Source organism: Taurulus bubalis (assembly GCF_910589615.1).
Source record: "Taurulus bubalis genome assembly, chromosome: 4".
NCBI lineage: Eukaryota > Metazoa > Chordata > Actinopteri > Perciformes > Cottidae > Taurulus > Taurulus bubalis.
The window spans coordinates 8,641,907-8,669,032 of NC_136592.1; the positions used below are offsets into that span (position 1 = coordinate 8,641,907).

The following is a 27,126-nucleotide window of genomic DNA, read 5'->3' on the forward strand; positions in this document are numbered from 1 at the left end:
ACTGCTGCGGCTCAAATCAGTGACCCAAACTACAACGACTACTAAAACATTGTTTTTAGACGAGACTGGCATGCACTCATCCCTCTCGCCTCATGCACTCATCCCTCTCGCCTCATGCACTCATCCCTCTCGCCTCATGCACTCATCCCTCTCGCCTCATGCACTCATCTTTTCCTCACATCCCTCCCTCTGTACCCCCCTCCTCCAACTCAGGGTTGAACACTGAAAACCTCTAGAAACAAGTTCAATGTTTTTTATGTATTCAAAAAAATGAAATGCTGATTAATGTGAAGGCCACTGTGGGAGGGACCTCATAATTGAGAGTACTACTACTGCATAATTACTGCACAGCAGATATTGCAAGGACAAGACAGAGGGGGACGCGGGGTTTACCTTCAATGAAGGACACTTTTATGCCAGATGTACTTTGAAATTTGCATTAAATTGCATATTAAAATGTGCAAATTAATATCGGAACTTTCAAAACTGTAAACCCAAGAGACTGAAACATTTGCATATGGATTGTGATATTTCTAAATGCCAGGGATATCACACAAAAATGGTGCTTGATGAGGGAGATATGGTCTGGAGGAATGTCTGTCACAACGCACGCTATTATGTGATACCGCTCACACAAAACTCCCGATCTTAACTAGCCGAGCAGCACTCCAGTACCTCACCCGTCTCTCTGCAGTCGTCTGAGGCTGAGAGAGAAAGTGATGAAGGATGCAAGACCAAAAAAAAAAAAAGCAGAGCAAGTCAGAAAGCGGAGTAAACTGGTCAGAAACATGACCCACAAAAAAAACGCCTGTGAAAAAATATACAAAAGGGAAATGAAGGTTGAAAAAGAAAAAAGAAATTGGGCAAACATGTATGCAGGGGTTGAGTTGAGAATGAAGCCGACAGAAAAGAGAGAGAGGAGGAGAGGTTGGATGTAACACAGAATAATAAGATGAGTGGAGAAAGAACGCCTGAGGGGAGAGCAGAGAGAAATAGGCTGTCCTGTTAACATGCTGACTTACCTGCACACACACACACACACACACACACACACACTTTCACGCAGCATGACAGCCTTTCCTACTTTAAATATCACCTCCAAAACACGTTCCCGTCTCGCCATCTGAAAAAAAAAAAAAAAAAAAACTCCCTATCTTGCTGAGCTGCTGGCCGCGGCGCAGCCCCCCTTCATCCTACCTGCAGTGAAGCTAGCTGACACACTTGGTTGTGGGACATCGTTGTGCTTTACCTAATGATGAATTATGCATCGGCCGCTGTCACTTTGAAAAATGCAATTACCTCAGTGATAAGGCAGATGGCCTGTTTTGTCTGGCATATGCTGTGCATCTATTAAGAGTCTAGCGCTGGAAAGAGAACCGCGAGCGCACAAACGCGGCCGGGTGGACGGATTCCCGTGTGCATCCATGAACGCGCGCGCACGCGCACGCGCACACACACACACACGCACACACACCTCAGTTTTAGCCAAATGTGTTCTGCCTGCGTAAGCTGCTCAGACACATGACATCCAGCAAACCGGTAACACAAACATAGCATACGGATCCATAATAGTCGTTCCCCGTTGCAGCATTCATCATGTTGGACGTGTGTGTGGTCTGTGGGGAGGTCAGTCCTGTGTCTGAGGTGCTACTGAGGCAAAAAGAGACGGGAGAGACAGAAAAGAAAATATAGAATATAATATATATTTGTTTTGATCAGGGTTCAATTCCAATTTTATAAACCGATTTTTTAAAAGTGGTTGCCACACCGGCGACCAGGCATCAGATTTTGGTTGGCAAAACGTAGCATAGCCTGTTCAATCGACTGGAACTGGCAAATCTGTGGGGATTATGTGAGCACATTAAACACATACGGCACTAAACCCAGGGTTTACAGGCTAGCCTGGTTCAGCCAGAAGACCAAATTGGTATCGGCCAATAATGAGTCAAGGTGCTACTGCCACGACTTGGCTTTATAGACATTACAAGTTGCCAAATAACTTTCTGGCGCAGATACGCACGCCAAGGGACACACATGTGTAGTCAGATGTAATCATAGAATCAATTGAAGACTTCGGCCCAAAATCCATAAACCCGTCACTGAAGACCCCAGAACAGCGCTCTTCATTTAGCGCAACCAAAACCATGACAAAATCTAAAGACGGATTCTGATTCATTTGGGGTTTTCTTTAAGCGTAGCCAATGTCAGATCACAGTAGTGAACCGACCCAGAAAGGGAAACCCAGCTACATGACTCATAACAGGTTAGATCTCCATTAAGTATGTTACTAAATACATGAGAACTATATGGAGCCATATTTATGTTTATCTGAGGATACTACAGCAGCTCACTAAATGAGCTTTTCCCCAGAATTGTTAGAGAAAGCTTTCTATTTTTTTTTGGGAGCGAGCAGGCCGAGTCGCCGTCTGGCACGGAAAATATGAAACACAAAAGCCGGCCTTACTTAGATGACGCTGTTATGTTGCAGTTTCGAAATTATCGTTGCCTATGTTGTCAGAAAAACACTTTCAAGAGACAGAGAGAAAAACGGTCGAGGAAGGCCGACATATATGAAGATGTTGAGAAAAATGTAGTTGGAGACTACTACAGATTTGAGGGAGAATTGACAGTGTGATGGAAATAACTCCCACTTCAGATCACACAGGAATGCAATACCTCTCTCTCTAATGTTCCCAAAATGTGCATTGTCGTGTGCGGGACAGTATACCGCTACATTGTTGCTTACTGGCATCTCTCTCCCCCCCTCTCTCTCTCTCTCTCTCCCTCTCCCCCTCCCTCTCTCCCCCTCCCTCTCTCTCCCTCTCCCCCCTTTAATTAGCCTGGTCACATGGCCACATGCAGAGAGACAAACAGAGTTGGAATGGTGGGAAGAGTTATGCTGACGCAGTAGGAGGATAATTGAAGTACTTCAGATAAATAGATTATGTATAAATATTGGGAGAAACACTGGAAAAGGCACAAAAACAGCAACACACATATATAATGGAATGCAATGACTGTGTCGTAGGGGTTTTGTTGTTTTTAACATTAATCACAAAGCAGAGTTGCCCTTGTCGTGCCAGCCCCTGTGGGTGACGCCACAGACTACTTCAAATTGGAGTCAAGCCGTCATTTTTCATTTCGCGAGTGACTAAATCTATGAAGAAACTTGTGCTCTTGAATCATGAACACATGAGTTGTATTAATATGATTGGTGATGACGTGGCAAAAAAGAAAGAAAGTAAAACCCTCAAAGCATGGGTAAACTAGTTGGGGCTAGAAGTTTTGAGGCGGGTCAGAGAGGGTTGCCGTCTATCCATTTTGCGGTTTGGGTGCATTGACACCCGTATTTTACTGTGGTCAAGCAATATCCAATAGCAATCTGATCACAAAAATAGCATTTTAATGCAATGTCAGGGGGTCAATAACTGACTTCCAATGAACTTGACACCTTGAACATATACAGCAGTAAGCACTGAAGGGAAAGGGCTATTGTATCAGTCGAAACTACACAAAACTCTATTTCAAACTCCTTTCAGAGCTAATCTCTGAGTCATCCACATTCAGTCTCCCATTCAGCCCCATTGATGAAAAACACTGAATCCACTCTTTAAAATTAAAGTCCAACACAATTTGATAGCACGTTTGATGTAATCTGTAATCACCTATTCAAGTGTTGCTTTTTACTCCATATTCTAAATCCTTGAAAGAATTGGTTTTGTTGTAAAACACTAATCTCTCCGTCTCTTGAGTGAAGTGCATAGTGAAGCTTTTATGAACATTGGAAAAATAAAGGGATTTAAGAGGATCGAGGGGGATGTAGTGGGTCACTACAGAATCGAGGGAGGGGAAGGAAAACGAGAGTGAAAGGCGAGCAAGCCAAAGACGGCAGACATAAAGAAGATCAAGAGAAATAAAGATAGACAGCCGAGGAGGGGCTGATTGAAGGAGACAAAACGGGACAAAAATAAGAGACGTTCTATATCGTGCAAGGCATCTCTCTCCGAGAATTTGGCAGATTATTAGAAGCGTGACCCTCAGAGGCTTCAATCCCCGGCTAACGAGGGCATCGTCTTCAAGTGACATTTCCCAGCCGAAGGAAGGGGGTGGGGGGAGAGAGAAGGAGATTAAATAAATTTAAAAAGTTTTTGTTGAGATAAGCTTGAGATAAAAAAAAAAAAGGTTGCCGACCCCAGAGATGATGAATTAAATGCGCAAACACATACACACGCACACGAACGTCATTTCCCCTCTGGCTCATACATTATTGCCAATTTGGGAAGGGGAAGTTTGTTCACTAAATATTTGATGGACACCCCTAGCTGCAATGAGATTAACAGATTAATCTTGCCAATAAGGATGTGTTTATCGTGTGTGTGTGTGTGTGTGTGTGTGTGCACGTGCACGCTCAAGTGCCAAAAGAACATCACACAGCTATCCGCAGCACATATCAAACTGAGTGATAAGGTCACAGTAGCAAGAAGGGGTGGGAAAGGGGGTCCTTAATGTTACACGAGAAAAAACAACTGTAAGCTTGTTAGGATATCAAATTAGATCATCATACATTTAAGACGTAATGAAAGTAATATCATGTCATACAGAAATCATTTCCTGCACACACACACACACCGCAGCTTTCTGTTGTGGCCGGGCCTTTACGTGCTCTGGTATGACCATTATCTGATGGTGGCTGAATAGTAGATAATGCTAGCAAGCTTCAGGTTCATATTAATGTGTCATTACTCCGTTTGCTGACTTTATGTCTTTGCAATGTGAATCAGCCCTTCACAGATACATATTTCAATGGAGGCAGGAAATTATCCTAGAATTGCCACTTTTGATAACTGAGGGCGCCGGTCATCAAACGTTACACGGTCTCGTTCTAAAGCTAAGAGTAGCTTACGTTTGGCTTGAGATGCTAGAAGACTATTTATTCATCCGGAGTGGTGTGTGCTCTGAGCTATTCACATTTACCCTGGGAGGCGCGCAGCACAACCAGTCTTTCTATTGTGACGATGTTAAAAAAAGGCCCACGAGGCTTGCGGGGGGAAAAAATTAAACAGGAAGACGTTCATTACACGTGCGAGAGAGATCAATATTGAGTATTAGAAAAGCCTTGAAAAAGCAGTAGCCCCGGGGGCCCATAGTGAGTTAATGTGACCTTGCCATCGGCCCCGTTAATCCAAATGGTATTTAGCTTCTAAAACAAGCACGAGAAGCCACCACGACGCTCCTCCTTCCCCTGGCCGAGGTGGGAGCTCTGACAAGAGTGACCAGGAGCCACTTTTGGCGAAACAGGCTGCAGCCTGGAGATTAGAGAGCCTGCGGAGATTTGCAGAGGATGAACGTAAAGCTGAGCTGAACAATGAATACTACTGGCCAAGATTGTTTAAGGGGATAAGATGTTCACAGACAAAAAAACAAACAAAAAAACTAAATCTGGCTCTATGTGGGATTGTGTGTGTGTATCAGAGTGTGTTGCGTGGATGTGCGTGTTTGCAACAGTGGGTGTACACGTGAGCGCGCGTGTGTGTGTGCGTGTGCGGAGGAAGAAAGTTTTGCGATGAGAGAGCTGTAGTGAACATGCCAAAGCCAAAAAGACCAGACAGTCCTATTCGGAAGCCCATGAAGCAACACGGCTTCAAATGCAGAGGGGGCTTAAAGGACTCAGGCAAAGAATAGATCTGCTGCCACCACCCAACCCTCCTTTTGGGGGAGGACACTTTTGATTTCCAGTGTTTTAGATATATATTTTTCCCTTTTACATCCTTAACCGGTCCAACAACCATCTAAACCTCCGTCACAACCACACACACAAGGTTCGTCAAAGGTTAAAGCAATTGACAAATCTTATGCATTCTCACCGAAGTCGGCGAAGGAGGACTGTCCGACAATCTTGGCTGGTGGCTCCGACGGCATGACTTCTTCTTTGGTGAAGTTCCCGTCCTGCGAGAACAACCATTAGGTAGACACAGAGAGAGAGAGAGAGAGAGAGAGAGAGAGAGAGAGAGAGAGAGAGAGAGAGAGAGAGAGATATTAAAACAGAACACAGGTGTATCAAGGTAAACATAATGGTTCTGTCCTCTCTATTGTTGAGGCTGATGGGACCTCAAGCGGACCAGTTGCAGTGAATGTGAATTCAATGTGCTGACAGGAAGTAAACACAGGCCCAAGCTGTTGTCTCGTGATAGTTCAGCTAAAATGCCTCCCAAGAAGCAAAAACAAACTGAAAATATGATAATTAAATGGATGCGTTTTAATTGTTTGATTTTTTTTTTTTCACCACAGAGAAAATATTGCTCATGTTAAACATATATTTGGTGTTGTTGGCAAACACCTTCAGAGGGTTATCGAGAACGATTATGTCATTCAGTTATATTACGGCTGAATCTACAATGATTATTTTCATTATTATTATGAATTATTTGTTAAATAGTAATTTCATCTATAAACTTTAAAGACGTAGTAAAAAAACACGTCTTGTTCCCAGAGCTAAGGTTACTTATGTTAAACCTACAGTGAAGCAACAAATCCCCACATTTGAGAAGCTGGAACGAGCAAATGTTTGACCTTTTTATCGGAAATGTAATGTATTGACAAATTGTTTTAGCACCAATTCATTTTAGTGTTGCAAATGATTATTTCATTATCTGTCGCTCAATGAATTGTCTAAGACGACACAAGGAGAGGTCTTCAAATTACTTTGTGTTTCCGACCCTGATACACAAGGGTATTAAAATGACACAATCCTCACATTTGAGAAAATGAAAACATCTCGTCTGACAATTGTTGCTTGAAAAATTACTTCAACTGTAGATTTTCCAGATTGTTTCAGATTAATCGACAGCAGACTAATCACTTCATCAATCGATACCCTTTTCTTTCGTGACAGGACGAGACGTCTCCGGTTTACCTGCATCTCCGTGAGACCAATATATAGGCTTGCACGAAAACAATGGGTGTGGGAGTTCATACGCACATCATACGCCATCGGTGTGTGGTGCCCTTTACAGAGGGCATGGGAGAAAGATAAGGAGATAAGCATATTAGTGGTGTGTGTGTGTGAGAGATCAGATGTGACTCTGTGCGGTGGGAAACTGTTGCCTACTGATAGCAACATTAGTAATTTATGAGAGAGAGAGAGAGAGAGACAGAAAGGCATGGAGAGAGAGAAGGGAGAGTCATTCAAGGACTGAGTCAGAGAGAGAAACGTATGCATTATGTATAAGTAGTGTATGTGTGAGGGGCTGTATATGTGTGGTCAAACACCGAAGTTACTATCGTGTTCCATTTTCTGCTGCATTTAATTGAGTTAATGACAATGGATTGAGAGGTGTAGTGTTTTTTAAGCTTAGTTTGTCACATGTGACTAGCACATCTATATAAAATGAGTTGTTTGTGTGTAAATTACAATGCATGAAATATGATAATTAATAAGGGATATTATTATGAGGGATTTGTAATTGTATGCATATGAAGGTCACTTTTATTACTGTAGAATGATGCATGCTGACTGCATGCTGCATGATATATTGACTAGTGCTTTAAGGAGTTGTAGTTCTCTTGTTCGCCTGAGGGGGCGGAGCTGAGTATTGACTTTTGAGATTATGGACACTACCCTTTTTGGGGAAGAAGAAGAAGAAGAAGAAGGGGAAGAAGAAGAAAAAGAAGAAGAAGAAGAAGAAGAAGAAGAAGAAGGGGCAGAAGAAGAAGGAATCTATTTCCGCCCCTGAAACCGCATGGCCAGTAATATGTTTAGAAAAGTAATAAAACATTAAACCAATAAGAAGGACCTTAAGTCCCATGAATGAGTTGAAAACTAACTGGTGCGCGAATGCTCGGTCTCTTCTTCGTCCGCAGCAAATTCATTTGAATAAAGTAATTTATTCAGTGGCTAAAAGATGAGGAACAAGGAAAATGGAAGTATTATAAAAATCAATAATATCACAGTTTTTCCAATACTTCACATAATCTACGAGAATAAACTGCAAAATAGGCCTGAGCGATATGAGAAAATATTCTCATTGATCTTCTGGATCATTTACTATACACATGCATTAAATCATTCTATGGTACATTGGACACAGTCGACGTATGAACTGCTCTTTGTAGACCAGGCCAATGTGTTACGGTGAATTGATGCATGAATTGGAGGGCTGACACCTTCTGCTCCGTTGCACAATAGGCCGCTTTTCAGAGCAGTGATTTACGGGGGCAGGAGCGATATGTGAGCGGGAAAAATGTGTCTTTTTATTTAACCTAGATCATCATGACTATGTCTTTTTATTTCAATACATTCTGAAAGAAGAACAACAAAGCACTGCAGGCCAGGTTCACACTGATATGTGTCACATAAATATCTCACTAATTTCCAGTCAGTTACAGTATTGCAACACATCAAACTGAAGTGCACTTCAGGCTGCGCCTCTACCGCTCGAAACGTATTCAGATGACTCAAAGCCTCGTTCAAACAGGTTCACCGCTCCTGCTCCTCTTCACAGACAAAGTGGAAGCCCACACTGCACATTTAATACCACCTCACAACTTTACTGGTCACTTCTTCTCTGCTCCGATTGACAACCGCTTCCTATTAAATCATGATTGTCGGTTTGAACGCTATGAATGTCTATGACGACCAAATGACACAAACCAATTGGTCTGTGAGCGTCACCCGCTGTGCCGGTTCAAAGCTTATTCATTTGAGGTCAAAAACCTCCATTTGGCTGCTGACGTTATTTACTTTAAGTTTGATTAAATGACAAAACACAAAAAAATGATTATAATCATTGCGAGTGAGACAAGACCATCAGCTCTCAAAGTGTCTTGTGTTCAGAAGGAACTCGGGCATTTAGAACTCCAAAAACTGCCCTTTTCCCCTCCACTGCAGACTTTTACATGTAGAAGGGAAAGCACAGGTGTTACTAACAACCCTAACGATGGCTCCGCTCCCATTGAGCCGTGACTGTGGCCGTGGTTACGCTCGTCTTTTCCCCCCAATGCGACCTTTGTGGTCTCACCAGATCAGACTTGAGTTATGATCTCAGCAAGGTGAGGACAGCGTGTGGGCACAATGCGGACGATTTATCAAAAAGGTAGGTCTCTGGTCTGAAGCCCTGCAGAGACCCGCTGTCGGAATCCCGTTCAGTGACTGCAGATGAAAACCTTCAAATAAAAGCTTTGGATAAGAAAAATGACGGTAAAATGTGTTTAACCAACGTTTTAAAGCCGCAAAATACACATCCGATGGCTCCCCTATCAGGCGTTGAAGGGCGGACGCACATGTGCCGGCACAGCTGAGCTCTGATCTGGCACATCCGATCACAAAAGTCACAGTGGGGAAAAAACAAAACAAGTGTAACCCTGGCCACTGCGACAGCGAGCCAGCATTTACAACACCAGGAAGCTAAATTGAATTCAGGCATCTGTCCTTTTCATACTATAACAGCTCAACATGTCATCTTGTGAAAAAATGACCTTTGCTCTATCATAGACACTGGACAGGTTTTTATTTTTTGAGGGTGGTGCTGAAATGACAGGAAAAGAAGTCGTCTAGCCTCACTGGAGGTCCAATCTTTCCAGACAACTGTCATAGAAACTGCCCTCTTGATCATCTTAATGGCAGCCTCATACTCAGTCCCCAAGTCCACCCTGAGACATTTTTAGATTAGGGAACTAATGAATAGTGCTGCCAGCGTGATGATCCAGTAGATTTATGACGGCGTTCCCTTGAGGTCAGATAGTGCATCAATGTTTTAACATATGAATGAGGCTTCTGCAGGACTGCTCATAAAAAGGACTGGAACGTTAATATTGGCAAATGTGCTTCTAGTCTGGATCAGAGCAGCTATTCCTGAAAAAAAAGTGGGAATAAAATGACTTTGCCTCAAATAAATAGGAGCTGGGTAGTTGGGTTGCATGAGCAGCAAGTGTGTGTGTGAGTGAGTGAGGGCAAGCCTTATTAAGTGTGGCTTCAGCTGCAGGGTCATAGACCCCTGCAGCAAAGCGCACTTCATAGTATTGCTCGGGCTTAATAATCATAGTCCCACAAAAACTTTGGCGCGTATCTCCTCCCACAGCATTGCCCGCACATGCGTAGAAAATACATCAAAATGTGCGGCCTGATCGGGAATCGTGTGCTATCACTTTTCTAAGAGATTCGACCGGCCATTTTCCCGAAAAGTGCGAAAAACGGCGAGAAATTGTCCCATTCACTTGACTGGGGTTTCGGACTGAAGAGAGCAAAAAAACATACATCTTTGTGCCCACAGTGACTCGCCATAATTTATCGTAGAGAAATGATTTAAAGTTTAAAACGTTGACAAAAGTCTGGAGTTTATTTGCCCAATTGGGCATTTTTTGATAGCTAGCACAGTTTTCATGCAATTATTGTTCAAGTTTAGGAAAATGTGGGAACCATTTCAGAGTTTACAATGGGTGTGTATGGGGCAGGTTAGAGCTGTGATGTCATCGCTAGAGCACGAGTAGCTGTGTCCTAACGAACCTTTGTGTATTTGTATTTTGCCATTCACTCCACAATATTGACTTTTGAGGCATAATTTATATATGAAAACGACCACAATTTTCTCTCATGACGGAAACGTGAGCACTTTACAAACTGAATTTACGCTCTCATTTATAAATCCTTACAAATATTTAAGTACACAGAAACGTTCTCAGAAGTCTTGTGCTTCTCATGATTACGTTATTTTCGTGATGGGATCCACGATTGTCTGTCAAATACAATAGTTTGAAAGGTTGTTTTCTCATTAAATCCACAGTCCAGTCTCTTGCTTTGTGACAGTGTCACAGCTGCTACCAATTAGCCAATCAATCAAGCTGCCACCATGACAACCGGTGACAGGCAGGTGCTTTTATGTCTACGTGTCTGTCTCTCTGTCTTCCCTTTCAACATAAAAGCCCCATGATTTAAGTGTATCTTAACATAAAGCTAAAATGAGGATTATTGTATTAAATAGAAAATAAATAGACAATTGTACACAATATTTTGTTATGTAATCACGTGATATGTTGCAGCAAAGTGCTGTCCCATTCATATTTACACCATCAAGCCCTCACAGCTAATGTTGGCATATATATATATATATATATATATATATATATATATATATATATATAAAAAATGTACCTCAATAACACATCTCACTACCGGTAATGTATATATATTGCGACGTCTTACGGCAGTAGTAGCCACACTTTCAAAATTTCTTGTGAAATTTTCTAGTTTCCAAATGTCATTGATTTCACACATACACTGCCTAAATAGGGCCGACCGTGGCTTAAACTCTAACAATCCTAATGAGGTTATTTGCAGTATTGTATTATTGCCAGAAAAGTGCCCAAAAAGACGTCCGCCAGAAAAACAAGGGATAAATCACACAACACTTTTAATATTATGAAATGTCCATCAACAAGTTCTACATGTTACAAAACCTTCAAACTGAACACTTAGTCACTTGAAGTCCTGTGACAAACCACAGCGCATTAAATCTAAATTATTCACAGCAAACACATTGTGCTTTTAGAGGTTAATCGTTTGCATCTTGTTTGACGCTTTGAGTGCTGATGAGGCAGATATGTAGAGTCATTTATTTTGCCGGTATAAGTGGGCCAACTCCCTTGTCCAAAGATTCAGGCCGTCACTGGCAGCGGAACTATTGGTTTCCCCAACATTGTGTATTTGATGTGCAAACAAACCTTTGAGGAAAGAGATCTTATCACGGTTGTTATTGATGATGGTTTTTAAAAATATGTTTTAATCCATTCCCCTAAACTAAAAGGCAACAAAACACCACACCAAATTTCAAATTGAACGCTTCTCTAAGGTTTCTTTTTCATCAATCACTTTTCAGTTACTCTTCACAAGGGCATTCATTAAATCCACAGGTCTCATTAAAACAGCCAGTTCTACTGCTAAACCTGTTACTTCCTTCTTCCAAAACAGTGTTGAAGAACATTAGGAGCAAATGCCAGGAGTTGAGTTTTCATTCAAACTATTTTTTGACTTGTCTGTCAGCTGCATGCCAAATTCATCAGAGCACACAATGGCCAAATAGCTTCCTAAGTCACCATATGCCCCGGCTGCTGACGAACAATGTAGCGTTTAAAAAGACTAGTTTAAAAAATATTTTTACATAACAGCGGCGCTAATCACTTAGAGGCAGCATTGCTTCTCCTAATATGATTCACAAATAATTCATGCAGAAAAAGCAAAGGGAATTCAATATAGAGAGATATACAGTACGTATTATCCTTCTGCTTTCTTAAACGCATGCGAGTACGTCCAACTGACCTATGCAGAAGGAAATGACACACTTTGAAGCTGATCTCTTCAAAAGCGGGGAGAGTCAACGCATGTTAATTCCGATCATAAGCTTCCAATCGCACGCTCGTACGGACGCACCCACAGATGTGGCAACAGGGTGTTAACTCTCTCCGCGCATCGAGGATGAGATCCCAGAGTGATTGACTGCTGCTTTCTGCCTGATTGCAAGATGTCATGATTAAAACTGTGACGTGTGTGTGTGACAGTTTGAGAGCAGCTGATTGATGTGTGAAGATGAAAGGATTACAGGTCTTGCTATTATTCTTGCATCTGTTCACACACACACACACACACACACACACACACACACACACACACACACACACACACACACACACACACACACACACACACAATTGATGCTAATGCTGGTGTCAAAGTGTGTGCTGTGTATGAATTTGTATGCAGTGGTGCATGACACGCTGGATAAATTGTTGCTGGGAACAGTAGGATTAAGGCTGGGATCCACTCTTGCGTGAGACTTTCAGACATTCAGTCTATTAATATTTCATATATGACTATAGTAGCCAGGATAAACTAACCACGATATAGCTTGTGAACAATATATATGTTCTACTGTTGAGTGAGGTGAACTGAATGCTAAACTGTATGCTACAACTCATACAGATCATACTCATATGAGGCACAACTCACATAAACGTATCCTGATGAACTCAGAGACAAAAGCACTCCTCACAATAATACAAATAGAAATACAATAAATGTCTGTAATTTAATGATTGCTTCCATAGTCAAGATATTTAGTTGGCCTCTATAAAGTAAGGCCAACTTAAGCTCATGTAACCACTCCATTATGTGCATATTATGCTTTCAAGTCTGGAGAGAACATTTGTAATAGTTAGGACGTCAAATTAGCATGAAATTAGCTATTTTGCCATATCAGTTTGAATTTTCTAAGTCTTTAAATCTCAAAGAAAGCAAAATGCTCAAGTGTTTCAAAAGGACATCCTGGCCCCGTATGCTTGGCGAGACTCATGTACTGAAAGTGTAGGACCAACAACAAAGAAGAGGGCGATGTGTTTCCGTTGCACACTGAAGTAATTGTGCATGTGACCAGAGGCATACGTTTCTCCCTTAGAAATGAACTAAACTATTGGATCAGCCGTTGTAGAATTGACCCTTAAAATCCCTTCCTCTACTTGATGGCCAATGAAAACACCTCTTTTTACTATATTTTACTCACTGAAGCTTGTTGTCCCCCCAACCCCCGCCGCCCCCATCTGTGACTGCCTTCTCTTGTGTAATTGCAGGGAAATAGAGGAACGCGGAGGGTTGGAAGGAGACTTAGAGGGAGAGAAAACATAGAAAAGTAATTAAAACAGAGTGTTGGAGAACGAGGGGTGTGCTGGCCTGTGACCGATAGATGACGCCGCGTTGAACCAAATTAAAAAAGGGGTCTAATGCACTGGAGATGTTGGGAAATGGCTGTTTGTGTATTTATGTGTGAGCGTGTGCGTCCATTGCCGTGTGTGTCATGTGCCTTTGGTGGAACAATATTTTGGAATGTATCCAAGAGCGAATGCATTTAAAGAAAAAAGGAAGAGGAAACGTACAGAGGATTTAAAAACGACCACTTCACCAAACAACTACACATTACCAATCAATTAAATTAAATATTTACCCCTCCTGCAAAGAGTACAACTAATAAAAGATTGAATTATGAATTAATCATGATGAATGGACGACAGAGCGAAACAAATACACTTCACACACAGTCAGGGAGGAAAATGTCTAGATCTGCTACCACAATTATTATAATCATTGTTATTATTCCACAATTATTGAGTTTAAAGAGAAAACATGTTTCCTTACAATGATTAAAAAAAAACTTGATAAAAAAGATGAAATTATATCATATTTTTTACTGAAGCACGGTAACATTTGCTGAATGGCATAAACAGCAGCCGAGGCTGGTGGGAATGGAATCGACTTTGCAGGTCTACAATACACAAGTCTAGCTGAACATGGCCGGTAGACAAACGCTATAAACGACTCATCCTCTGGGGAACATGAATGCCCGTACCATATTTCACGGCAATCCATCAAATAGCCGTTGAAACATTTCAATGAAAAACAAAAGTGTCAACCTCAGGCGGCCCGAGAGGAAACGTAAGGGGATCAGCAAAGTCAGTCTGGGGACCACGAATGTCTGCACAAGATCATGTGGCCATCGGTCAAATAGCTGCCAAGAGATTTCAGTCTGGACCAAAGTGGTGCACCAACTGCCCGCCAAACACGTTTTTGAAAAACCCTTCTAACCCGACACAGAGGCGGACAACAAACATGTAAAAAAATATTAAATAATCTTTATGTTTTCCTCTGCGTCATCCTCTCACCTTCATCAACATTCCTACAAGCCGTCACCCATCCTACCGTTTTTTTGGGTCTGGCAGTATATTTGCTCTGTTTTGCTCCTGCTTGGTCTCGCTCTACCCTCACACACATATTCTGTCTCATTCTGTCGCAAAATCCATCAGTCCCTCTCCGTTTCTCTCTTCTTCCTCGCCTCCTACCCTTCCTGTCTCCTAGCCCCCCCCCCCCCCCCCCCCCCCCCCCCCACACACACACACACACACACACACACACACACACCAAGACAGACTACTGTTCGGCTTGTGCCTCAACCTACTGAATTTCAAACAGACCCCTTCGACAAAAAACCCAGAGCCACGGTCTCCCCTCTCTGCTCTCCCGGAATATTAACTAGTCCTGCAGCAGTGTTAACAACCCTGCACCCCAAGCCTACCAACGCGTTGCATTTCTGTTTGTTGCACAAACAGAGGAAATGAACGGAGGGGTGGTGTGGTGTGTGCAGGGCGACACTCTCTGACCACAAGGGTTGCACGTGCACACATGACCTTCCCATTGATGGATATAGTGGACTTTTAGTTTATATGAGGGACACACACAACATGCCTGATGTGGACCATATTGCAGGTCCCTAGTTGACGGTGGCTGAGACCAGCTGACTGTAAACATGCAAAATACAGAAATGCGGTTATTTTAGGCTAGAGGGCATTTTATTATTAGTCCATGTTATGCAGTTCATGCAACAGCTATTTACTTTGTTTCCCACTCATCCTTTCAACAAATAACAAAATAACTCATGTTCTCTATAGATAATGACCAACTGTCATTGGATTCAAGCATTATATGGAGTGATACAAAAAGAACGGCGCAATACCGCAAACAGGTGCTCAAAGCGAAAAGTTGTCTTCAGGAGGGTCTAATATGGTCGGGGCAGGTAAAACCAAGTGTCATGTTCAGCTGCTGCTACAGAGCGAGCAGCAGGGACTCGGGTGCAGTCCCTTGACCGACACTCACAACGGACCCACCAGTTGGGAACCACTTAACTAGAGCAGTGACAGGTCTTTAGGAGTCTACGCAGTTTGACTCGCGCACGCACGTAAACTTATTATCGATTAACCGTTTATGCACCAGAACAATGCAATATCAAATATTTGCTGGTTCCAGCCTCTCAAATCTAAGAACGGCTTTTCCGTTCCCGTTTATTTTACAAGTGACCATTTGGGGATTTAAAACATCACTAGGGGATGTGGTAACTTGTGAATGGCATTTGCAAAAATCTAAGTTATGTGTTGCACTGTCCTTCTCTGCAAATAAACTTTACATAAGATCCCTGCAATGATACATACAGCAATGTGATATTTTATTCCAAACAGAGAGTGTATGATGAAAAAAAACTATGACTTGACTTTGCACAACATTACGGTAACGACACAGGCGTGATCATGCCTCCTACTGCTCGGCTGCGGTGACTCCCCGCCTGAACCGGACACTTGGAAAGACGAGCAGTTAAAAGGGCAACTTGGACGAAATGAGAAGAAACTACCTTGCTGATCCAGGTCTCAAACTTGGGCCCTTCAGTTGTCAGGAACAAATCTGGAGAGGGGAGGAGCAGAGAAAGGAGAGTCATTAAATCAATTCAATTAATTTATATAGCATCAAATCAGCAGTTATCCCAAGACCCTCTTCACACAGAGCGGGTCTAGACTTTATTCTATACAGACACCAAACATTCCCCCATGAGCGAGCACTGAGGCGACAGCGGCAAGGAAAGAAAACTCCCCCACTAACTGATACATCGGTTCATCTGGCAATCATAATCAAACACGGAGCGGAGGCTATTGATCTATAATGAAGAAAATGCTGTAGATTATTGGGAATGACAGCGATGAAAATGAACACGGTGCTCGAGCCGTGAACCTTTGCACCTTTAAGGACTTGATGAATTGATCACGAAGAAAGAACAACAGATCAATAAAAAAGGCCTGCAATTACTTATATTGCCTCATTTACACAGGAGAAGTAAGTCATAATCGAGGCTTAAAAGAGTTTCTGTATTCTTAACTCCTGATGGCTGGTTTTTGGTAAAGCGTTTGAAAATGTATTAATAAAAATAATAATTAGAACAACAATACATATTTTGCCTTCTTCAATGCAATGACGGGGGGGGGGGGGGCAAAAAGGTTCTCAGTACATGTTCCACTGCTAGTGTGTGTGTGTGTGTGTGTGTGTGTGTGTGTGTGTGTGTGTGTGTGTGTGTGTGTGTGTGTGCAGGGTCTCTCTCAGTTAGCTTTCTGTAGGCTTCACCCCCGGAAAATGCCTGTAGCTCGCTCTATTCAAATCTTGTAACCAGTGCTTGTACTCGCTCATGAAGCACTTCCACTGCGGTCTACTGTGCACTTCCCTCACTTTCATCGCCGGGGTTCTCCGGACTGCGGCATCTGCCCGGTAATTAGACATGAAATAAATATTGGCATTGATCCACCTTAGGGGCCCCCGCTACGTGTTGCCGTGCTCCACGGGAAAACATGAATGATAATGGAATGAGGGATGAATGAAGGGAAGACAGGAAGGAGAAAGATCGCGGGCAATTACCGAGGGAAACTGTTAAAGATCCTGTGAGTGTTAGTACTGCAGTCGCCACTGCAGCCAGAAGCAAGAAACTGCAGCGTAACTCCTCACTTAAGTGAAAAAAAAACATATATAAAGTAGATATACTTTTTATTCTTTTCTGCAAATATGTCAAACACCGTATATACTGAAACGTGCTCCTCTTTGAGCATACTGATCTGAGCCCTCATGGATGTGCTCTGAAATGTTATCCCAGGATTCTGCTGCAGTCATCCCAAAAACCGAGGAGAGAAAAGAAATCAGCAGAGGGAAGAAGCTTTCTCAAGGAGAGCTCGACTCTCCAGGAACATCCTGCCACCTCGGGTTGGGGAGCTTTAGGTAGGAATCATCTGTAAGATGCTCCTGCTTCCCACTTCAAAATCTCTGCATTTGTTTGGTTTCTATATAGTACAGAACATTACCAGATACAATATACATATGTGTGTGAATTAATTGTATAGAATTATAATATTATATACATTTTTAGTGTATCATTTTTATATTCCCAATTTGAGGTGCTGTGCCCTTGTGCTCAAATGGTGGTCACACACAAACACACTTTAAGACTCAAAAGCCACTTTTAACCAACTTACAGTGAAACTTTTAACTTGTAAAACGTTGTGGACTTGCAGACATGTTGCCCACACAGGCTCCTCACAAATGCAAAGAAGATGACAAATGCATGCATATATTATGCATATATTACACACACACACACACACACACACAACAGGATACACTCAGTAATTTGCACACTGCGTCTGTGCGTTTGAAGTCGCATCGGGTGGCGTGTTGATGAGCTCGGTTAATCAGTCAATCACGGCTGGATTTTGTCTAAGAGGCCTGATTGGCTGATTAGGTGCGATGGCAGTGTGTCGGTGAGAGAGGCATGGGGTAGCCGGAGGAGCAGAGAGATCTTCATCTTGTAAACACTTCACGTTCTCGCTGTGGGGGCACCGCTCTCTCGTATCACCACTTTTTTTTTTAATGTATTTTTTTTTAACCCGGGTTCACTTATGCCAAACTCTTTTCTCCAACAATTTCTCTTCATCTCGTCTAAATGTCAGTCCAACTTGAAACTGCCCTTTAAACGCGCCGTTGCAGGTTTAATTCTGTGCGCTGTCGGGCTGGTGCATTGAGGGACGTAGACTGAAAGTGGACCTGTGTTCTCCGATGACACCACGCACAGCCCTGCTCTGATCAGTCCCGGGCGGGAATGTGTCGAGGGGAATATGCGCACACAGAAAAGCCAATTCCCTTTTGGTAAACTGAGCAATAAGGTAATCTTAATGGAATCCCTCTGACATTATCCTCTTCAGTGCATTGTCCTTCTCCACTCTCACCCTCCCAGACGGAGAGTATTCTGCAAACACACAACCATAAAGAGCTGCTAGCTAGCAATATAAACCGAACTGCTGCCACCATCACTCACTTTAACACAGTTTTACTGTTCCAGGGGACTTTAACTCGGCTGCCAAGGGTCCTTTTAAGGACTCGTTGGAGTTAAGAGATATTGTAAAGAGTAACGGAACAAAACGGAGCAGGGAGGGAAACAAAGAGAATAGATACAGAGAGTAGTTAGTTTGTATTGCCCTGCTTTCCCCCGGTTTAACTCAGACTTTATTTAAATGGGTGTGCTCGCCTCAGAAAGCATGCGATTAGACTCACATTTATAGCTTGTTTCCCAGGTTCTTCACTGCGCTTTTTTAAAATCAACCATAAAATCCTTATACATTAAGAAATACAAATATTTTACCACTTTTTCTAACATTGACGGAAGTGGGCAGAATGATCAAACATACCCCTTTCAAACTTCACTAAAGTTCAACTTAATTTTTCTGCCAGTTTGGTAGAGTGGTTGGGCTCTTACAAGAAGCGCCTTTAAAAAAAAGGTGAAGATACAATATATTTTTTAGCCAATTCAGACAGCTTCATCACCACTTGCATTCATCCTAACCGTAACACTTGAATTAAAAACTGCTGAATGCCTCGTCAGGTTTCTAAGAAGCATGATCTCCGGGGGGCCACCACTGTGGGCTTGGAGGAGGAGCCTGCTGGCGCCACAGGGGGCGTCGAGCCTACCGCTATCGCTGGCGGTTCAGGCCTGTATTAAAAAAGGGAAAGCGACTTCACACATCCAAATGTGTTTACAGGTCTTGGGGGAGTACTGGTAATTCAATGAATCCAGTGACAGCGGTAGATGTGTAAAGCTTTACCATGTGACACGTGTCGTATAAAGCCTCTTGTGGCTCCAGAGGGAGCTGTGAGAAGTCGGACACATAGGCCTAAGCTCCTCCCCAACATGACGAAATGTCCAATACTCCAACTGTGCGTCAAACCAAGGTCACCCAGTGACCCAAGCAGAGATTATGTGTAACCTCCATCATCCACACTCTTCCTCAGATACAAAAGGATGGATTGTTCTGCATCTATTCCTGCCTGTAACCAGGCGATGTTTACAGATCCGTTGAGGACGACACAGGACCTCTGATAGAGAGGTGATTGTGAGGTCACACCGGTGACATCAGACAGGCACTGCGACTGTCCAAGTACCTGACAAGCGACTAGTAATCCTGTTGGACCTGTACGGTTGTAAGTGACCAACACGACCATCAAACACCGGTAATCCCGTCAAACCGTAGCTCAGTAGAAAGAAGAAAAAGGACGAGCAGGAGCACTGCTGTAGTGTTGTGAGCAGTCAGCAGGGCTTTAAACATAAGCCTTATTGCCTTGATAATTCCTTCCAAAATATTCCTTTGATATATAATTGCCATGATTTTAGGAATACATCCATCCTACCATTAGACCAAAAATCAGCGACCATTCTCTTGGGAGCAATTACTAAATGTCTGCTATAGTTGCGCAATTTGAGCTTTTCTTTTGGCCACCACTGTAGGTTTGAAATTGAAACTGTACAGAATACAAATAAAGTGGGATTTGGACTACTGCTGAGCTACATCTGTAAATCTTCATGTCATCCTCTCGGTTCCAATTTACATATCCGGTGCATTGTTCTGCACAAACTGATTTGCTCTTGGTGAATTTGTTGTCTCGCAAACAAAACATTTACGATGTTCGCGTGTTTTGTTTGGCAAGACAACCTTGTCAAATGAACACCACTTTTTTTTTTTAAAGCTCACATGATCAAGTGTCTGAGCGCGTTCTACTTTGCACTGCTGCTACATTAGTTCTGAATGCTGTCAGACATTGAGTTTTATTAGGGTTAACAACAAGTAAACAGACATCAAATCCAAAAGCAGCAGCACCGATCTGACAACTCTGCGCACAAACACACATTTAAAGCATACACTAATAGAGCCGTCATCCTCCACCACTTGGGAAAGTTGCATACATAATTGAGGTATATAAATGTGCTTGTGTGTGGGAGGGTGGGCTTGCGTAACAGCAACGGGGATTCAGAGCTCTAAGTGGTTTGTCATGTCGCCGCATAATTAAAGAGACGCTAACTGTGAAGGCTGGAGAAACGGCTGCAATGGGCATGAAAATAAATTAAAAAAACACAGACGGTGAGAAAGAGAAGGACTGAAAGCAGATGCTAAGACCGTTTGGCTATCAAGGTGGGTCCGGATACCAACGAAACGAGCCGACGAAGCAAATCGTACACGCTAACAAAAGCGCGCTAATCCGTTAATTGCAAGAGAGGCAATCTGTAATCACTTGATTATTCATTTTGCGTCCCTCCGCTCCCCCGCACGCTCAGATATTTTTGTTTTGTAAAATTGGCTCTTCCGTACAAATGACACTTCTAAAACGCACACTGTCATCACGCCCACGAGCGCATGATGAGTAGGCTGCATAAATAAACCCCCCTCGCCACACACACACACACACACACACACACACACACACACACACACACACACACACACACACACACACACACACACACACACACACACACACACACACACAAACACAAACACACACACAACGAGGCTGATTTTCAGCACATTATTTAAATATCTGTGTGTGCATCTGTGCGCAGATTCGTTTTATTTCATAGTTGTGATACAGCCAATCATCTACAATCAGCGAGTCCTTTCACACTAACGGAATAATGGCAAGTGTGCCTGTTGCCTAAGAGCAACAACTGCCATCGCTCAAGTGTCGTGAAGCAAACGGCTTCAAAAAAGGTGAAGCAGCGTGCATAGTTCTCGCTGCTGTTTCTGTTGGGACAAACACCAGCGTGCTGCACGGAGGTTTGATGGCTGTATGCTGTTTCTACTCCAGCAGGACACAGGTGAGCTTGACATGAACAGGTAAGGGCAGGTGTACGCTGCCTGTTGGACGCACGTTGCCTCCTCAAGAAGGAATGTACCGCATGTGGATGAAAACGTCTGCAACCACATGAGAGTAATTGTGCTGGTGAATATTTTATTTTTCCAGGAGTGAAATGAGTCTCAAAGGGGTCACAAAAGTGTATTGCATGATCTACGAACAAAAGAAATAACATTCCCAAACGTGGACAAATGCGTGCTCTGATCTACACACAAATACCGGGGAACTTTAACCCGGGTAAAAATATTTTACAACTGTACACGTCACATTCTGAATAAATGTGAATATTTTACATTCATTTTCTTCAGCTTCACAGATCTGATAATCGCCTTTGAAAAGCTTCCTGTGTATGCAAATGTCTAAAAATAACTATCACGTTATCTTGTATTTACTTACAGATTTACTTACAGAACGTGTGCGCACGGATTACAGGATACGACACAGATCAGGTTTTGAGACTATTTTCTCGGTCTGCAGCTCCTCACAGATCCACAAAATGTATGCTGCGTTTAAGTACTGTTTCAAAGTGGGAAATATGTTGTTTCTCTCTAAATGGACAGTATAGCTCATCACCCTTCTTGTAGAACACATACAGTATTGTACAACTTTAAACTCTATACCAGGGGTCACTAAATAAATCATCTCATGTGATTTCAATAAGTTTCCCGACTTGAGCAAGATCTTTACACACGGGAAGAAGCCGAGTCGGAGACGTTATTTCGCATGGCGTTCTCCAGAAAGAGAAGCGTGGTCAGCGACACCAGAGTCTTGAACAAAAAAATGGACAGACTCTTATCTTCATTCTTTCTACGGCAGCTCCAAACCATTATGTCTCATATGTTTAGCGACCATGGCGATTATTAAAAGCGGTAAATGAAGCAGCCCAGAGAAAGCTCAACTCTTGAGCAAATGTACCCACTGACTCCATCCAAAATGAAGGCACAGATAATAAACAATCTAAGAGCTCAATAAGATCAGGATCCTCACACTTTAATTAACGGCCCAACAATGACGTTAACAGAGAGGAGAAACGAGCTGAAACAAGGGGTTTCAATGACCACATTTGAAGTCCTTGCACACAAGTTTTCTCTCTTTTTAGAAGATGCAAATACAATATCATGGCTTTTTGACATCACTTCACATCTGAACGAACTGAATTTAAAGCTGCAGGGCAATTCAGTTAAATTCTCTAAAATGAAATACATTTTTCAAAAGCTCTCTGTTGTGCAATATTTATTTTATTTTATTTGAAACGAGAGAAGATTGATTTATTATCAGACTATTATTTATAATTAATTGGTTGCGATATTATTCAATTTAACTTTCTTGATTTGACAGTCAGTTGTTAACTATAGACGTTAATGTTAGACATTATTGTGATGTTCTGGACCTTTGTATGAGAAAATTCTCTCTTACTGGACCTCACTGAATATTAATTGAATACCTCTGGTCTATACAGTAGCCTATGAGTGGAAATATATGGTTTAAATAAGCTACTGGTAGGTGGCAACCTACTTAAAAAAATGTCTGCGCAGGCTGCTAGCGTTTTTGGTTTACTTCCTGCCATCGGGCGGGATTTTCCGTTCTCACAGCAATCGATCCTCACTCGGGTTCACCTGGAAATGAGAGAGACCACCTCTCTCCATCAGTCTCGGACCGGTTGTTTTGGTTCGCACCTGAGTATGACTACGGCGCTCGCAATCTGAAGCGAATGCAGCGTAAAAATAAATCACAGTTGTGCTTTCGTCGAATACAAGTAATGGTAACCGTACAGCCTAATACTCAGTGTGCATATCACGGCCATCAAAATAGGATGCTCGATGTGAAGCCTAAAGATTAAAGAATCTTATTCTCCCGCTCGATCGGTAGTCTCTCCCGTCTTTCTACCGTCTCCAGCAGGACAACAGTTGATAAGGAGGGAGACAAACATCTTAAATTCAATCTTGAATTGAAGTTGTAAGTATTAGCTGTATGGGTTTTCACTAAATCATACGGTAACTCCTGCTAATATACATTTGACTTTACACATAGATGATGCAACGAGCTACAAAACGTGCAGTGAAACTTAAACTTCTCCAACACTCGTTGCAATCTACCAGAACCCTACAGATGCAATCTTTTCAGATGTGCCGGGTAGATGCATCTTGTTTTGTGCTCTTTGCACAGAGGGCTTCTAATCTAAAACAAAACGTCAGACCTCAAAGTTTCAGACATTTGCCACAACTCCATTTCAACGGATTGTTGGGAGATCGTTTGAGATACAAGATATATTTTAGATGACCCAATATCCGGGGAGAGCATGAAAGACACGCCTCCCTTGAGAAACAAAAGGGGAAATGAAGCTTGAAGGGGGTGCTCTTCTTCAGACCCAAGTTATTTCAGCAAGTCATCTCACCGCATGGGACCGTATTCATTCGGGGAAGAAAAGTTAAATTCCTGGCAAAATGTGTCCACCCCTTTCTATCACAAAACTTGCTGCCAGCACACGATGTCTGTTTGGAGTCTTGCAATAGGTCGGCCTCATAATGTAAGCTGACACTTTGCCGATTAAAAAAAAAGTGAGGTAAAGTGAGCTAATCCAAGTTGATACCCAGGTTTAGATTGAGGAGAGGAGAGGAAAGAAGAGGAGAAAAGAGGAGAGAGGCACAGCGTAGGGAGATGAGCGGTCCTTGAGTTATTCATAGCCTCTCCATCAGATTTGTTAAGGGGATTGGAAGCAATTTAAAGGCCTCCACTGACTGTTTGACTCGAGCAGCATTATGTCTCTCTATTCCATTATGTTGAGCCGCAGTGTGGGGATAAAGACCAGGCTTCCTATTAGCCTCAGTACAAACAGATAGGGTGATGCTAGACGGGTGCTATGCCTCGGCAGAGAGGGAGAACTCTGACATTGAGGAGAACAGACAGCAGCGGGCGGGAGCCTATAATATCCCTGCTTTGTCTCACTATCGCCTTCCCTTTTTTTTTTTTTTTTTTTTTTTAAATCGGCTTCTCTCTGCGCACACACATACCCCCTTATCTGCCACACTATGTAGCCCAGAACAGCAGCACCACTGCTGTGGATCAAGAGGTGTTATGACTCAGTGAACATGGCGAGCCGAGAACGGTCACAGGTCTGTACCTCGAAACAAGCGCATGGGCACATTGACGGCCACAATTTGTGAACCAAATGTAAACAAAAGGGCAGCCGCAGGAGTGGAACCTGCCGAATACGACTGATACTAGACATTTCTTTCACTTAGATTTGTCATCACAGGGAGAAAAAAAAAAAAAAGAGGCCTTTGTGGAACAAGAATCCCTCACTGAGCATTGTTTCAGTGTGAGTCGTGCCAAAATACATGAACGTCATGCTGACATTCTATTTATTTTTTTCTTTCTGTTAACTCAAAACGTTGAACGGATAAAGGATTCTAAAATGGACGTGACATTTCCCTCGCTGTAGTGATCAGACCCGTCAGGTCTCGTCTGGGCCTCGGTACCGACTCATAAGAAACACTGAGGGTGATGTACTGTACAGGGCTGCACAATATGTCATTTTTATTATTGTCTTCTTGTGCTATAAACACATTGTAAAAAATAATGCAGTGATTTTTTTTTTAAAAAGACAGTATTAGTACAAACTTACGCTTTAAAATGTAATGCATCTTTCTTTTTATATTGGCGATATTTGTGTTAAATTCAATTTCTTCAATGAAAGAATGTTGGAAATAATGTAATTGATCCTTTTTTTAAGTCAACAAGTAATTTGTTGTATTTTAGCAGTTTACTGACAGCAGCAGAATATATGTTTATTTAAAAGGCAAGCAGTAACGTTATCGTGGTATTCAACAAAGTGATTGCATACTTCCTTCATATTGTGCAGCCCTACCCTGCATACATGACACAAAGGCCTTGTGCATATATACATGGCGTACGGCTATCTGGAGTGGTTGCCGGGCAGCATCAGAGTAGAGATAGTTGAGAAGATGAGAAAGGACGTGACCGCGGATGGAGAGAACCACGATTATTGATTCCACTGAGCTGGGTATTGCCGCGACTATATATCGCGATCGGACGACTGCGTGACTCCGTTGATAACGAGCCTGTCTCTCTTGCTCCTTTGCTTCTCTGTTGTCCTTCCCTTCACCCGCTTCCTAGCGCTGTGTCCCCACAGAGGTAGACGCAGCCGAGCCATACGATCACTGAGCATTTATGAGGGTTTTGGTCTGTTGTCCGGACAGCCAAAAACTAAATTCTGGTCAACAGAGTTGCATTTTTAAGTGATCTGCGTGTAATTTGCAATACCAAAGCAGTGAACTAAATTGCTCGCCTGGATTGCGGCAATTTCGTAAAATCCAATCAGCTTGGATATTGTACTTAATATATGGGCGAATGCACTAACATTATCCCCCCCACCGATAATTAATTTCTAAAATGCAGAGCATGATGACACTCATTAATCCAATGGAGAAAAAAAAAAAGACGGAAACTCCGAAGACAACTCGTGCTCCCCTTTTAAACTTCCTCTCTCCTTCTCTTCCTTGAAACTTTAATTTGTATTTTATTTTTTAAACTCACGACACAGAGAGGCAATCTGAGGCCAACAACAACAGTAAGGACAGCGGCAGTATTACATCCCCCTCCTTGTACCTGTAAAAGGCCTTGCAGCGGTTTATCCAGGCGCTAGAGCAGAGTGGATGTGACAGCCGCTGCATTAGTGTCTGATATGCCGTGTGTGTGTGTCTGTGTTTATGCAAGTGTGCCGTCACCTCACTCATCCCCATAGCTCCAAGCCATTAGGCCATTGTGTGGGGGCAATGGAAAGTGAAAATTCGAAGAAGAAGATGTACAACGTGAGAGGATGCGGCGGGCAGAGCAGGGAAGAGGGACAGCGGGATCTCCAGACACGAGGGGAAACGAGAAAGAGACGGACGGAGCCGATCCTCTCTTTTTGTCCTGTATCTAATGCCCCTGAGCAGGTTATTTGTTAACGAGCTGCGACTCCTATCCCCTGCTGGCTGTCAAAAGGACACACACACACACACACACACACACACACACACACACACACACACACACACCCCCTGCGTCTTGTGTATATTTGACCACGGTCTTGCTAGAAGCCAAGTCCTCTGTGTCCGTCTGTGTGCATCGATTTTTGTTCCCCACCGCCTTCAACCTCTCGGACTGATTCATGCCTCAGCTGGACGGAGGGACGGCCGTTGGTATTCTGAAGGAAATGTCACAGCCCTCTGCAGTGAAACACACACTTTGCCTCACCAGACATCGGGTGGCAACGCTTCCTCCACGCTGAGAGCCAGACGCGAGGCGATAAGGTTAGTCTGAAAATACACAGACGTTCAGAGTCCGATCTATTGATATCCGGTGGCCGTTTCAATGCAAGGACAAGCCCCCTTCAAAATGAAATACAGTGTGTGCAAACCAATACAGGCAAAAATCTTCTGTTCACCCAAACAAGCAGAACCAAATGTTGAAAACCAATACTTCCAGTCACAATAGCTCATACCAAAAAAATGCAATTGATGTGAGATTTAGTCCGCATAACA

General features: G+C 42.8%; 1 protein-coding gene across 1 annotated transcript in view; it reads right to left on the bottom strand.

The window, feature by feature from the left end:
• Positions 1 to 27,126, bottom strand: part of itfg1 (integrin alpha FG-GAP repeat containing 1) — a gene marked incomplete at its 5' end in the record, with an annotated part of 115,661 nt that overhangs the window by 77,077 nt on the left and 11,458 nt on the right. The window contains 2 exons of the mRNA XM_079217363.1: positions 5,865 to 5,946; positions 16,218 to 16,267. Coding sequence (XP_079073489.1) covers positions 5,865 to 5,946; positions 16,218 to 16,267 — 132 coding nt within the window. The remainder of the gene's footprint in view (positions 1 to 5,864; positions 5,947 to 16,217; positions 16,268 to 27,126) is intronic.